At 42.2% G+C, this 15219-nt stretch overlaps 1 protein-coding gene across 3 annotated transcripts in view; it reads right to left on the bottom strand.

Annotated features, from left to right (window-relative positions):
- The window catches only part of LSAMP (limbic system associated membrane protein), a 629681-nt gene that overhangs the window by 42350 nt on the left and 572112 nt on the right, over nt 1-15219 (bottom strand). For all 3 annotated transcript variants that reach the window (XM_026493778.4, XM_026493751.4, XM_044382283.3), the window contains exon 4: nt 2350-2484. In XM_026493778.4, coding sequence (XP_026349563.1) covers nt 2350-2484 — 135 coding nt within the window. The remainder of the gene's footprint in view (nt 1-2349; nt 2485-15219) is intronic.

Genomic DNA, 15219 nt, shown 5'->3' with positions numbered 1-15219 from the left:
TTTCCTGATTTGTGACTGATCTCATTTACGAAGTTTGGAGAAATGTTAAGAGGGGAGACTCTACCTGTGAGTTTTTTACCTACTCATTTTTACCTACTCATACCAGTCAACATTCACTGAGCAATTTTTATAAGGTTAGGTATGTGCTAGGTCCTGCTGGTTAGGACATACATTCTGTATGTTTAACTAAGCTCATTATAAAACTCCATGTAATTTGTTATTAGATATCTTTTCAGAATCTTGAGGTTCTGTCTATCTCTTCCGTGGTTTATTCATCACTAGGAAAAGCTCACATCTTCATAGAAGCCTTTTCTTAAAAATTATCAGTATTTTCTTCTGCTCTAAGTTACACTATGGGGACAGTCAAGAAGGAGCAATGTCAGACTAATTGCGCTAATAATAATAGGGCCCAGGCGGCTGGCTTTGATCTTGGGAACCATCTGCAATGCAGACCACTTTGATGTTTCACACAATGGAAGCATAAATATTTTCTATGTACTCCATGATTGGACTTTCAGAAATCTAATTAAGATGAAGGTCAATTAAGAGAAAATGAAATCTGAACTCTAAAAGTCAGAGAAGAGGTGGACGATGATGGCATGGCTGTGTGTACATAAAAGAACCTAACTAACCTAATTATAAACTTAGATAAACACCCAGAGAAATCGCCTTTCATGTGAAAAAAAGGTCCTAAAGCATTTTATAACATTGAGATCATTAATGTGTCTTTGAAACACACCCAGCACTGAAAAAGAATAGTAATACTGGCATTTCAAAACTCTATTACTAAAAAAGAAAATCGCAGACAGCTACAGGATAAAAGCACTTCAGAGCTCATCAAATGTACCCCTTGCTTCTTGGAAATGATTGCCATAAGTGTGTACGGCAGAGTCCTATGTGCTGGATTCTTCTAGGTATGGGGTGAAGGAGACTTCACTGTCCGTCTCAGAAGGCCACAAGGCTAAAGCAGGGCAATGGGAAATGGTGTAGCCCGGCATCGACCAGGTCAAAGTTTCCTCAGCTCTCTATGCCTCATTTTCCAAATCTGTAAAGTCGAACTAATGATGTTTATCTCATGAGTTTACCGTGAGAGTTAAATGTAATTCCGTTAGTGCAGTGCTGCACATAGTAGGAACGAAGGATTGAAAACGCCTTCTCGTCCTCTTCCTCCTGAGAACATGGGCTTTAGAATCAAACGGGCCAGAGCCTGAATCCCTTTTCTGATATTTGCTTCCACATTGGAAAAGCAATTTTACTTCCTTGGGCTTCAGGGTCTCAAACCCTAAAATGGAATCAATTCTATCTACCGTGACAGGGACTTTATACAGACTTGCTGGTACACAGGTAACTGCACGGAGGGCTTAAGATTATGGAAAGTAACTCTTCATGGTCTAGAGTATATTTTCAAATACGGGTTAACGTGCTTGTGCACGTGTCTCTGTGTGCCTGTGTACATGCGTGTATGAGTGTTATATGTACAGATGTATATATGGTGTGCAGGGTATGTATCTGTATGTCTTTGTGTGTGCACTCAATGCATAGGGAGAACTGTCAGGATGTCCCTTTGTCCCTGTCACTAGCCACAATTGTGTGATGTGGGAACTCGAATTTGAATGATGTGAAAAGTCACTCCTAACTGAACAGGGTAAACGAATTCTCTTTATTCCTTTGCTGGGTGACATACATCATATGGCTCCACCTCCACCCCCGCCCCCCGTCTTTTGAACTACATCTAAGGATCCTTTCATCTGCGAAGTTCAAAGGATGCCCATTACCTATGCATCTTAGTGAAATCTTCGTTTCTAATGCCCATACTTTGGGACAAATAGATAACCAACCTAATTTATCAGGTATCCTGGTAGCCATCAGGGACACGTGATACCTGACCACAGTGACTTGAATTTGTTCTCAAGGCCAATTAGTTCACTAGCAGAGCAAGGGGTATTGCCTTCTGATAAACAATGCAATAAGAGAAATTCCAGTTGAAGCAGATATGAATTGTTTCTTTTTCCAAAGTGGCGTGACCTTGTTCTCCACAAAAACCAAAATAGTGACTGCCAGAAATGCTAGGGCGGTCTGATCATGTTTTCTTAATTCTGTAGTCTGAGTAGAAGACAGACTGTATTGTTAAATGCATTATGGGTTATATTTAGAGTCGGTAGAGTTGATTTATCTAATTCAAAGGCCAAGTCCTGCCCTTGGATGTGTCCAATGTATAAATGTGCATCCCTCACTACAGGAGCATCTGCTTGAAATGCAATGTTCTTTTGCTAATGGGATCTTTAGCGCTTGCTCGTGGTGGAGGTGGGCGCTGGGCACACAGCACCTGCTGGCTTTTGCCGTACTCACAGTTCACAGTGACCTTCACTTGTCTGACATCCGCCGAGGAGACTTCATTGGCAGCTTTGCACTCATATTTGCCTGACTGCTCCCTGGTGATACCAAGGATCTCCAGATATTCTTCTTCTCCTTCAAACTCTCTCCCTGAAAAACAGAGATTTGCGTGATTGTTTTTTAGGTTTCCAATGCACAGTAGAACACCTATGTTTTCTTTTCAGAAACGGTAAATGCATATGGCTTTTTAATAATTTGACAATGCATTTGTCTGAGGTCAGGTCCCACGGAAGCAGACCCTAAGACAAAAAGTCAGGTGAATGTGATTACAGAAGGAGTGTTCTCAGGAAAAACCAGTAGGTGAGTAGGAAAATGGGACCTGGAAGAGAAAGAAGCCAAGAGAGGGTACAGGTCACATCCCACAGAAGGTAACTTGGTTTAATCTGTCAGGGAACTCTGGGGAAACACACGTCCCACTTAAAGTTGTTCGGACTGAGTGTCAAGAAACTAGAGTGTTTATGCATCTATACCCATTAGGCATTGGTTATGGCTCAGAACACAGTGGGAGATGGGCACAGAGTTGTAAGGGCTCAGAGGGGCTACCATTGAAGCTCTGTTACCATCAGTTACACCATGTGGCAAAGCACGCTTCCAACCAAAGTTGTTATTAGGAAAAGCGGTTTCCTTTTGAGAAACTCACTCTTCTCCCTCAATTATGTGGAATTCTGTTTACAAAGGTCATGTTCAAAACCCTGTCTTGCAGTTACGGTTTCCTTGCTCGGTGTCAAACTGCTTCATCATTGAGACTTTCAGGCTGGGAACCAGATCCATGAAGATATGCTGCTGATGCTGTGCTTTGTGATAGACTGTGCACATGGGGGTGGGTGGTAGGGAGCTCAATATCATTGGCTTAATCAGTTAGGATTAGGGGTCTGGAGGTCCTTTTTGGAAAGTTCCACAAACTTGGATGTGTCCATTTAGTAATGAAATTTCAAGACAGGTAGGCCTGTTTACTTCCTCTCCTGTGGAGTATAATTGATTAAATGACTTTCTTCCTGGACAGGGGTGGGGATAGGAAGAGCAGGAATAGGAAGTGGGAGGGGAGGAAAAGAAATGGAGGGAAAAGAAGGTGAAGAGGAAAGGGGATTGAGCAGGGGAGGAGCTTGGCCAAAAAGGCCTATGGACTTTAACTCCAGCTAAATTCAACTCTCTTTACACCAAATTACAAAACCCCATTGCTGCTGGGTTAGGATGAAGCAGCTGGGCAGGGTGCAAAAGGACACAGTCCTGCCCTGTGAAGAAATCTTGCTCTTGGTCATCCCGCACTAAATGGTACCAATTAATAGCTTTGCTCAAATGCCACAAGCTGTTTTCCTTTTCCGGAAATTCCCCAATGGCCAAATCAACATAACAGTCAGCACAGAGACAAATTCACTGTCTAAATATGTCAGCCAAGCCTGTTAACTAGGCTCCCAATAGAACATAGGGCCTCTTTGATAACATCCTATAACACAACTGTCAGCACTATTCTGAGCTTCAAGTCTTCTGTCAATTGTCACTATCACTAGTGTTGAGGAAACTATGCAATCCCCAAAATAAAAGGCAGTAGTTATGTAGAATTATCTGGCTGTGGAGTCTTGCACATCATCTAGAACGTTTCTACTGAAAATGTTTTAGGATTAGTCTATTACATAAATAGCTGCAGATTATCTATAAAAGATTATTTTTTTCCCCTGTCTATGTTTTCACCTTTTTTCTTCTCCACATTCAGGGAAGCAGTCAGACCTGACTCACATGCTACAGAAGTAGAATGTAGTAGGAAAGAAAACAGAAATCTTAGGAAGGGTAATAGTCCACCGTATTGGATGAGCTGGGAAGAATTTGGGCTTGGAGGGAAAAGAATTCCTTCCTTCATACTTGCAATTGTGGACTGAGAGTCATGTCAACTAAGTGATGCTAAAATATTGTAGCTAAAAGCAAATACCTTGAAGACAAATGGCAATGTTGACAACTACAGGCCAAAATAAGTGTAAACTCATTTAAAAAATCCAGGGTTCACAGCCACCTGGGTGGCTCCGTTGGTTAAGCATCTGCCTTCAGCTCAGGTCATGATCCTGGGGTCCTGGGATTGAGTCAAAATTGGGATCCCTGCTCAGGGGGGAACCTGCTTTTCCCTCTGCCCCTCCCCTGCCTTGTGCACCACTTTCTCTTTCTCTCTCTCTCGCAAAAATAAATAAATAAAATCTTTTTTAAAAATCTGGAGAGCAGAGGTGGAATTGACAGTAAGACAACATTACTGATTTTGAGAATAATGGCAGACTGTAGTAAAAGAAGAGCATGGGGTGCCTGGGTGTCTCTAAAGTTAGTTAAGTGTCTGACTCTTGGTTTCTGCTCAGGTCATGATCTCAGGTTCATGAGATAGAGCCCCACAGCAGGTTCCACGCTGAGCACCCCTCTGCCCTTCCCCCCGTCCCTCCCCGTTTGTGTACTCTATCTCTCCAAAATAAATAAATAACATATTTTTTAAAAAAAAGAAAGAAGGGTTCACAATAATTTCTGAATGGTGTAAGATTTCTGCCCTGCCAGGCCCTACACCCATCAACCTCGTTCCTGGGTAGGTCCTGAGCTGTCAGTGAAAGACAGAACAAGGGCAGTCTTCTTAGAGATAGCCAATAACACTGAATTCTTTTCAATTCACATAAAATACCTAGAAATGGTGGGCAGTGAATCCCTACCTTGCATTTTGAATTTCTAAAAGATAGAAACCTGTTGCAGGAGAGGGAAAGATGACTTTTAGCCGTTCAACTAAGGCCCAACCAGTTTGGGAAGATGGCGCCTATGAAGGTAAACATTAAGATGAACTGGAGAAAATAAATTGGTGTTTATTGGGTTTTGGATCTAGATTCTTACACTCTAATATAGGTTTTACTAATCCCACTTTTTCCGGTAAGCAGATAATAAAACAGAGCCTCATGGGATGAATTTTCAATTCCACATGTCCAGGAAGAATCTCCCTCAATACCACTGAAGATGAAGGGGAGTTTCTCTTATGTGCCCCATCCACAAGGCAGGAAGATCATTTTGCTTCTCCCTTGACAGCTCTCCTTCTCTCCGATGACTGCTTCGTTCCCCAGCACACATGTACAGAGCTGTTTCAGTAGGCTGGGGAGTCTCAGTCTACAAAACAAATACAGGTAAGAGAAGCTAGATGGTCTTCTCCACCCAACAAACTTGATAAGAATTTAAAATATTAAACAACACCTCTGGGCCCTTCTTGTCATTCTTCTTTCACCCCTTGGATCCTTCAGTTTAAACTCATACTTCCTGGCACTTCTTTTTAATTAAATTAAATTTAATAATAATAATAATATTATATAATATAAATATGAGAATTTATATTATATAAACTTATATAATATAAACATAATAATTTATATTATATAAATATAATAATATGTATTATTATATAATAATAATTATTATTATTACTATTAAGAGAGAGCAGGAGCAGTGGGAGGGGCAGAGGGAAAGGGAGAGAAAAACGTTTAAGCAGGCTCCACATCCAGCGCAGAACCCAATTTGGGGCTCCATCCCACGACCCTGAGATCGTGATCTAAGCTGAAATCAGGAGTCCCACACTTCACCGACTGAGCCACCCAGGAGCCCCAAGGCACTTCTTGTTAGCCTATTTTTCTTACACCCACAGAAGACTTTGCCCACAACACATTATCTGCCCACCTCACTTGAGCATTTCTTAATACTCCACAGTGATCTGAGAGGAAACGGGAGCTTTTCTGTTGCATAGGCTTTGGCAGAGATGAGTTTGTTGAGTTAGCTGAACTAACCTAAGAAACACAAGTAGAAACTAGAGTCAGATTCAAGACGTCATACAGCTTAAGAGAATGAAGTATTGAAAGGTGGCTCAGTAATTCTGTAAGAGAAGCTGCTGTATCAGTCCGCTCGTTGTGATCCTCACAGAGCACGTTTTCACTGGGGAAGAGAGGGTATGTTGAGTCCTGTGCTGTTGAAAAGCTGGACAGGGCATCTCTGGCTGTGTCCTGAGGATGCATTTGCTGTATGGAGTTATCATTCCAAAAAAAGGCATGACAAGGGCGCCTGGGTGGCTCAGTCAGTTAAGCGTCTGCCTTCAGCTTAGGTCATGATCCCAGGGTCCTGGGATCGAGCCCCGCATCGGGCTCCCTGCTTGGCAGAGAGTCTGCTTCTCCCTCTACCCCTCCCTCCTGCTTGTGCTCTCTCTCTCAGGTGCTGTCTCTCTCAAATAAATACATACAATCTTAAAAAAAAAAAAAAGTATGGCGATACCAACAGAGCCCCTGGTGGAAACAGTCACCGTGATATACCTTTTATCTGATCAAGTGCAGTTTTTTGTTCAAAGCATCGAGGACACGTTGTTCACTTGAGTCAGAATTCTAAAATGTGCTCAATTTCTCTTGCTCCCCTCCCTTTGCCCCTGTGTATCTGTCCCCCTCGGCACTTTCCCCCTCCATTCTTTCAGATCCCTCTGACGAGCAGCTCTCAACCCAAGGGTCCTGTTGCCTTTTCCCTCTACCTTTCAACCTCTCAGGCCACAGCGTGACACTTAACCTGCTGTGAATTCTCTGGCAGAATAAAGCCCTCTGGCTACAACGTGGGCCTTTCTCTTGTTCCTTTCTATTATTTTCTGCCCTGGCATAAATGTTTACTTGAAATGCAAATTTTAATATTTTGGTATTTTAAACATCTCAACCTATTTCCACAAGCCTGCTCACGTCGCCGAGTGTTATATTTATTCTGGGATCTGGTGTTTAGTTTAAATCTCCCTTTGCTTAATGTGCTTTCGTGTCTCCTGGCCATTTTCAGCTACGAGGCTAAATAACTTCTCGTCCTCCTCAGTGGGTGCACCTTTCAAACTCTCGCACATAATTAGCATATCCCCTCGTAGTCACTGTTTACTCAAATTGTACATATTAGTTCTTTTAATATTTCTTCATAAGTCAGAAAGAAAGGCCTAGAGCTAACGGCGAGAGTGTTCTCTTCTGTGTTCCCCAGTGTAGAGGCAAGTCAGCCAGGAATCAGAGCACTTCAAGTATGCCAGTTGCCACTGACTTAGCAGCTTCGAGTCCTGTGCTTTGGTGAAACTTGTGGAGTTCACCTCCCAAATGCTGACTGATTCAGGTTTCCAGGGTCAGCCGGGCAATTGGAAGCCAGCAGCCATTTGCAATCAAATACGTTTTCGTGGCATTGCTCTCTCTCCTCCCTCTCTCTCCTTCCTCTCTCTCTCCCCACCCCCGTCGTTCCCCTTTCCACATACACGTGCGCATACAGACAAACAGCTATTATATTATTTACATTTAACCATTCACTTGAACTTTTAGGAAACAGCACACAAATTCACTAACACCCAAATATTTGCTTACTAAACAGAACAGGCCTATTCTTGAAAATTCCCCAAAGATGACAATTGCCCTATTTGAAGTTAAAAAAAAAAAGACTACTATCCTAATAACCATTATGATATCTTTCTTTTTCTTTATTTGAGGTACAGGAAATAGCATTTAGAAAACTTGTTAAAATTTGAGCGTCTTAGGACTTTAAAAATGTAGCATTCCAAGGATTCAAACATGTTAGGACAGGGAGAAATCATTTTTTCCCCCTCTTCTGAGAAGAGTCTTAGTATAATGTCTCTGCATATCATTCTTTCACAGAAGGGAAGGTGGGTTTGAAATGGAGTTGACATTCTCTTTACTCTCCTAAATTTGAATATTTACAAGGGGATGTAAACAGATTAGCTTTAACACAAACACACATAAAGACTAATGAAAAGCAAAGGAATGGAGTTTGTCTTGCAAGGTACGTGTGCTCATATGCATGTGTTTGTGTGGGCCTGTGGTTGGAAAGAAGAGTGAACAGGGTGAGCAAAAGCAAGCTATGAACTTCTACCTCTAAAAATAAAAGAAAAAAGGATTGCAAATCAGTGATGCCATTTGAAGTTTTCTGTGCTAACTTCAAATGCTGTAACAAGTTTCTGTTCTCATAGTACATTTCATGTTTTCTTTTTTTTCCTAAGGACATACTCACCTGTTCCTGTCTTTGCTTCCTTCCCTACTTTTTTTTTTTTTTGCACATCACGTTCTACACAAACATGCTAAAAAAAAATGGAAGAGAGGAAAAAAACCCACAAGAAATCTAAAAAGAAATATGCCTGCCATGGGGTTCTGTTTATATTTCCAGCCATGTCTCTCTCTAGATCCTTTGAAGTTTTGTTTCTCAGCTTCACATCCCAGCTGAGAGATCCTTTAGCATTTGACAGTGTTCCTGTCCAAAGGTTGAAACCGCTTCTCATCCCCACCTCTCACCGCTCATCATGAGAGGGGTGGTAAATGATCCATGACTGAAAGAAGACAGGGGTGGGGGCAGACACAGTCGTCAGAAGCAGCAATCATTAAGAGAATAAGGAGACACGGGGAGGAACACTGCATTGAAGACATACAATGGTGATTCAATAGGGATGATTTTAAGGAAGAGTTCAACGGATGGAAATGAAAGAAAGAGTTCTCTAGAGAATGAGGCATTTGACTATTGAGATATTTGAGCTACATGGAAGGGAAGAGGTTGGTTACTCTCCTGTAGAAATGTTCCCCATTTGAATAGGAAGACACAACAGGGTGTGGATTATGCAAATTGGCCCCATGCCTTCTGCAGCCCCAAAGGGTGTAGTTAGTATCCAGAAACCAGAGGCAAACACAATGCCAGAAAAGATTCACAACTGGCTTTGGCTCTATGAATGAGCATGAGCCAAATGAAGAAGAACGCCCTGGCATTATTTTTCTTGGCATCCAGAGAGATCCAATTCATTATGGTTTGTATTTTTTGCTTTCACATACAAAAAATCAGCTAGTTGACAGCTTGAGCTCGGCATCCAACCGGAAGCTGCCATCTACACACCCTTTTTATTCCTGGGGCATGACATTCTGTTATTGTACTCATACTTAACCATTACCTCCTCTTTGGTGTCCCTTTTTAGAAACTGTTCTGCCCTTCTAAATGCTAGGCTTGAAATCAGGATTCCTGATGTTCCATTTCTTTACAAGGGGAATTGTATCAATTATAGCGATTCTTCCATTGCAGGGACCACATCTGGTTTTGCTCATCATTGCACCCCTCCCCACCAGGGTGTACAGCACGATGCTGGATGCTGGGGTGCTCCAGAAATATTGCAGAGTGACTGTTGATGGGGCAACCACTTAAGAAACACATACTAGGCACTGTGCTAGGTGACTCAGATATGATCTCATTTAATGCACAATACTGCATTCGAGTGCTTACAGAAGAGGGAACATGGGAATCCAGGTTTAGAGAAGACCCTAAAGGAACTTGCCCAGGTATATAGTGCTATTTAGGAGAGCAGAGGTTTGAACCTGTCTGTGGGCTTCTGGAGCCCAGGCTCCCAACTAGGCATGTCTGCCTTTATCATGACAGTGCCATGAGATGCTACAGTTAGCTGGTCTCAGCTCTCAGAATCTGCTCTACTTCTGTCTACTGAGTATAAAATGGGAGTGTGAGAATGTGAAACAGTTCTCAATGTGAAAGCAACGCGGCTCAGTTATAAAGAAAGTAAAAGACAGGCTTCAGTTTTTATAAGGTTTGTCCGCTTAACTTCCTTATTGAAAGAATCAAATGAAGCAATATATCAGGGGAAAAAAGCTGATAATTGAGAAGTTTGGCATCATTTACTTATTTATAGAGGCCCCACCAAAGCCACTGGTGCACATATAGGCCAACAGGCAGGAAAGGAGCTACAGGAACAGTGTAGAATGGACTTCTTATATTAGGAAAGACTTACTGGGAAGAGTGAGTTTTCAGGAAGTTGAAAAACACAAGTGCAGAAAATCAGCTGGCAATTTGTGAAACGGTGTGGCAATCTGGTTCGGCTGTTTGAAACAGTTCTCCATGCAGGGGAAATGAGCAGCATGATGTGAGGGGTGGTCTGACGACTCTGGATTTACTGTGTTTCCTACCTCTGTATCTCAGTGAAGGCACAATGGAGCTTTCCAGCACCCACAAGGTACTGAGTCAAATGGCATTTTTTATAATTTGTTTTTCCTTCCTTCCTTCCTTCCTTCCTTCCTTCCTTCCTTCCTTCCTTCCTTCCTTCCTCCCTCCCTCCCTCTCTCCCTCTCTCCCTTTCTTCTTCACTCTCTCTCTCCCTCCCCTCTTTCCTTCCTTCTCTACCTCCCACTCCTTCTTTCTTTCATTTCTGGAAAAAACACAGTGTATAAGCATGGAATCCCATGGAAATTTTATTTGTTTAAAGTCCTTTTGGGGCACCTCGGTGGGTCAGTTGGTTAAGTGTCCATCTTTTGATTTTGGCTCAGGTCTCTATCTCAGGGTTGTAAGATCAAATTCCATGTTGGGCTCTGCACTGAGTGTGGAGTCTGCTTGAGATTCTTTTTCTCCCTCTCCCTCTGCTCCTCCCCTTGCTCCAGCTCTCTCTCTCTCTCTGTCTAAATACATAAATAAGTAATCTTTAAAAAAAATGAAGTCCTTTTTATATCAATAGCAGTTAGACTCAGTACCAGCTTCTTGGTGCTGAATCCTACATTGTATCGTGCTAAGCTGCCCTGTGACTGCTGTTGAAAGTGGAGATGGTTCTTCAAGGATGTCAAATAGTCATCATCAATCCTGACTAATTGGCAGGGGCTGCCTGGAGGATGATGTTGAGAAGGACTCCGAGGCAGAGTGTGGGCTCAGTGGGAAAGGTTGGTAATGTCTGTGAGGGCAGAAGGGAATGTGTGCCACATACTTGGACTTCGCTTGCCCTGGGGCCTCCTGTAGCCCATCTGAGTTCTCTTCAGGAGGAACTGTGTTCTAATGCAGTGTGTATGTTGAAAGCTAAGGACTTCCTGGGCTTAAATGCAATGGCCACCACTCGGGAAATTAGGAAGAAGTGCTTAATCTGGAGTGGAGGTCATGAGGTCCATTCTTCACATGGTTAGTAACAGGTTTTCTTGGAACATCCTAGAGAGTACGTTCCTCAGGCATCTGGAAACATGGAGTTGCTGAGACTGGGGCTACATGTGGATGAAATGTGTAACATATACATGGGTGGGAATTCAGACCACTGTAGCAGAGACTGAAGAACATTGTATGACATCGCATGACGTCATAAAGCAGGGACTCACTGTCTTACTTCATTTTTATTTTCCTAAGGCTGTAGGGAAGAAGAGGCAAGGAGGTAAAACTGGGAAAAAAAACAACAAAACTTAGGAGAGTCCCTTGGAATAAAACAAAAATAGAAATTCCAGCAAGTGTCTGTTTTCTGGATGATTTCATTCAGAGATTAGAACTCATGGTCAGAGGCAGCAAGAACCAAGATCTCTCACCATTGACATCAGAACTGTCGGGGTGTCACGCGACCTGTCATGAGCGCCTCTGCCATGGCTGAGGATTAAGTATCCAGAGAGAAGAGGAACAGCGGTTGCTGTTTTCAAGAGTCACATAAATCAATCAGCATTTTGTAAGTGAATGTGTTAAACTCAGCAGGGCGATTGCACTGTGGAAGGACTGCTAGGCGCAGTTTTGTGACTGCACAGAAGCCTTTGAAAGGTAATTAAAACAAAGCAGGCAATAACCCCATCTGGCCCTCTGCCCTTTCACTGTAGGCCCCCATGTTGCAGTGACCTCATTTGGGCTCACCCCCGAATCTTCTCCTCACTTCTCCGGCTAGCCTCACTGCTGAATGAGCTGTTCGATCCAATTTAAAGAACTGTTCTTGCTTAAAGTCAATAAATAAATAATGAAGAGAAAAGTGGAGTAAGAAGTGGGGGTAGGTCGGAAAAGGAAATGGCTTAAGCATGAACTAAATTGATGTTCTTAGAATGTTCCCATTTAACCTAAGTCGGGCAGCTCCAGGCTCCACACAAATAGTCCTAAGGAATCTGGCAATTTGCTTCTTGCTTTTAGCCCAAAACATAGGAACTAGGAATTACCCCCACCAGCACTCGGCTTGGGTTGCAGCCCTGTGTACCAGCACCCCTCAATCCTGGCCCGGGTTTTCTGGCCTTTCGGTGAAGCAGATGGATGACAGCGGGACCGAGGGGCCCAGCTGCAGTGCCGGGAGCCCGGCGTCGAGGCGGAGGGCGAGAGACCAGGAGCGGGCCGCGCTGCTCTGGGTGGCTCACGCAGGCCGGGCCCACGCGCTCCTGGAAGGCTACGAGGCTAGCGGGCCAAAGCTTAATAGGAAAACAGCAGCGATTTGTCTCCACTGCTATTTATGTTTCAAGCGCGTGACAGGCTGTCAGTGCAAGTGAGGGTCGCTAAATTTACTGCCTTTCAGATTACTGCCACAGTCTCTGACTTGACAAGTCACTTCATTTAAAAAGCACTGCATGAGGATGTTGCCTCCACTTCTTCTTAAATAAAAACAAAGGCAGAGAAAAAGGCCACCACAGAGGTTGGGAGGGATGAAATGAAGAAAGCCCACCAGACTGGCCTAATCTGACGGGCAGGCGCTACTTTCACAAATTCCCCTTTATTGAAGTGGCGAGCAAAGGAAAGGGGTGACCCAGAATTTCTTGGTTTAACTGCTCTGTGGACTGGAAGACATTTTTAAGTTGGGGGGAAATGGATAATAAAATTTAGTTTTTATTTTTATTTATATTTATTTATTTTAAAGATTTTATTTATTTATGTGACAGAGAGACAGCCAGCGAGAGAGGGAACACAGCAGGGGGAGTGGGAGAGGAAGAAGCAGGCTCCCAGTGGAGGAGCCCGATGTGGGGCTCGATCCCGGAACGCTGGGATCACGCCCTGAGCCGAAGGCAGACGCCTAACGACTGCGCCACCCAGGCGCCCCTAAAATTTAGTCTTTATTGAATTTGAATCCTTAAAGGGAATCAAGTGGCGATCCCATCAAAACAAGTAGATATAAATGAAGAATAAAACTTCCTATTTTTTTACACTTCATGTCTTTTTTCATTTATTTTCTGAGGTCTTTATAAACCAAGGAAGACAACTATAGATAAAAATAAGGAACTAACCATCTAGGGGGCAGAGGGGCTAGAGATGGGTGCTTTAAATGCTGAGTCAGATTAATTATTTAAAATATAAATTTTTAGTATAAGAGACCTAAATACTTAAAAACATATATGCAAGCGGGGTGTGGTCTGACTAGCAGAGCATGGCTTCTGAAGTACAATTATAAACAGTAATTATAAGAAATAGGAGGTAGAAGAAAGATATCATTCTAACTCTTATGGAACTTACATTCTCATCAGGGATAAATACAATTAAACAGTTCTGGAAGGCCTTGACTTTATTTCACAAAAGCGGGAAATGTATTAAAGGCTTTGGAAATTATATGTGAACCAGTTTCTGTTAAAAACTATTAATTAGGGGCACCTAATTAGCCACCTGGGTGGCTCAGTTGGTTAAGTGTCTGCCTTCAGCTCAGGTCACGATCTCAGGGTCCTGGGATCGAGCCCCACATGGGCTCCCTGCTCAGTAGAGAGTCTGCTTCTCCTTCTCTAACCCTTCTCCCCATTTGTTCTCTCTCTCTCTCAAAAAAGAAAAAAAAAAAGAGAGAGAGAAGTAAGCAGAGCAAGAAAGCAACTTGCCAAAAAAAAAAAAAAAAGAACCCCAACTATTAATTATATTTTTGTCAATGATTTGAAATGCCACTCCTATTTACAATTTGGTTTATTTCTCGACTCTGTCGTATCTTGACTCTTTTGTCTATTCTTGGGCTAGTCGCCTACTATTTTTATTTTTTAATTTTTAGTCTATGTTGGGGGAGAGTGGGTAATAAAATGAGTTTTTATACCTGTTGGATTTATACCTGTTGAATTATCATAGCCTTTTTTTTTTTTAAAGTAAACTCTATGTCCAACCTGGGGCTCGAACTCACAAACTCACAACCTTGAGATCAAGAACTGCATCCTCTCCCAACTGAACCCTGGGTACCCCCCAACCATAGCTTTTAATATATTTTAATTAAGATATGAATAGTCATTTCTTTGAATTTTCATGATTGGTTCCATATATCTTTCTCAGATGAACTTTATAATTATCTTCTATTTTTTTTTATAGATTTTATTTATTTATTCGACAGAGATAGAGACAGCCAGCGAGAGAGGGAACACAAGCAGGGGGAGTGGGAGAGGAAGAAGCAGGCTCATAGTGGAGAAACCTGATGTGGGGCTCGATCCCATAACGTTGGGATCACGCCCTGAGCCGAAGGCAGACACCCAACCGCTGTGCCACCCAGGCGCCCCTAGGCTTATAATCTTGATTCTGTCTATCCAAGAATAAGATATCACAGTTAAGTCTTTTTTATTCATCCATCAATTTTTTTTCTTCCTAAGTCATGAGAATTTGCAAAATATATATTTTCTTATTTCTAGTGGATAGGGTCATTTTTTGCTATTAGCTAACTTGTATTAGCCATATTTTAAAAAAACATAGTTTTACATATCAATACTGTAACTAACTACCTAATGAATGAGCTTTCTCTTTTATTGTTGCTAAACGGTGTCTGTCGAAACAACAGGCTATCCCTTGTTGAGAAAAAAAGGTTTCCTCATATTATTCACCAAAACAAATTCAGAGTTGCCAAATAATTAAAAATTAAAACTTAAACTATACAACAGTCAACTATTTGATAATATTGAAGGAGGGAATACCCCCTAAGCAAGTCATGAAACACAGAGCCATAAAAAAAAGAGATTAGTTTCACCACCTAAAAAGTAAACATTTTTCCGTAGTACAAAACCTTCATCGACGAAATAAATACATAAAGGAAAAGATGAAAAATGCATTTATAATAAAAATGACATAAAAGGGCCACATTTTTTCCAAAGTTGAATGCTGGAGTCAGGAGGCTGGTTT

This window comes from Ursus arctos, unplaced genomic scaffold (genome assembly GCF_023065955.2).
Source record: "Ursus arctos isolate Adak ecotype North America unplaced genomic scaffold, UrsArc2.0 scaffold_4, whole genome shotgun sequence".
In the NCBI taxonomy this organism is placed as follows: domain Eukaryota; kingdom Metazoa; phylum Chordata; class Mammalia; order Carnivora; family Ursidae; genus Ursus; species Ursus arctos.
The sequence above is the reverse complement of the archived record's forward strand: the minus strand, read 5'-3'. Positions and strand labels throughout refer to the sequence as shown.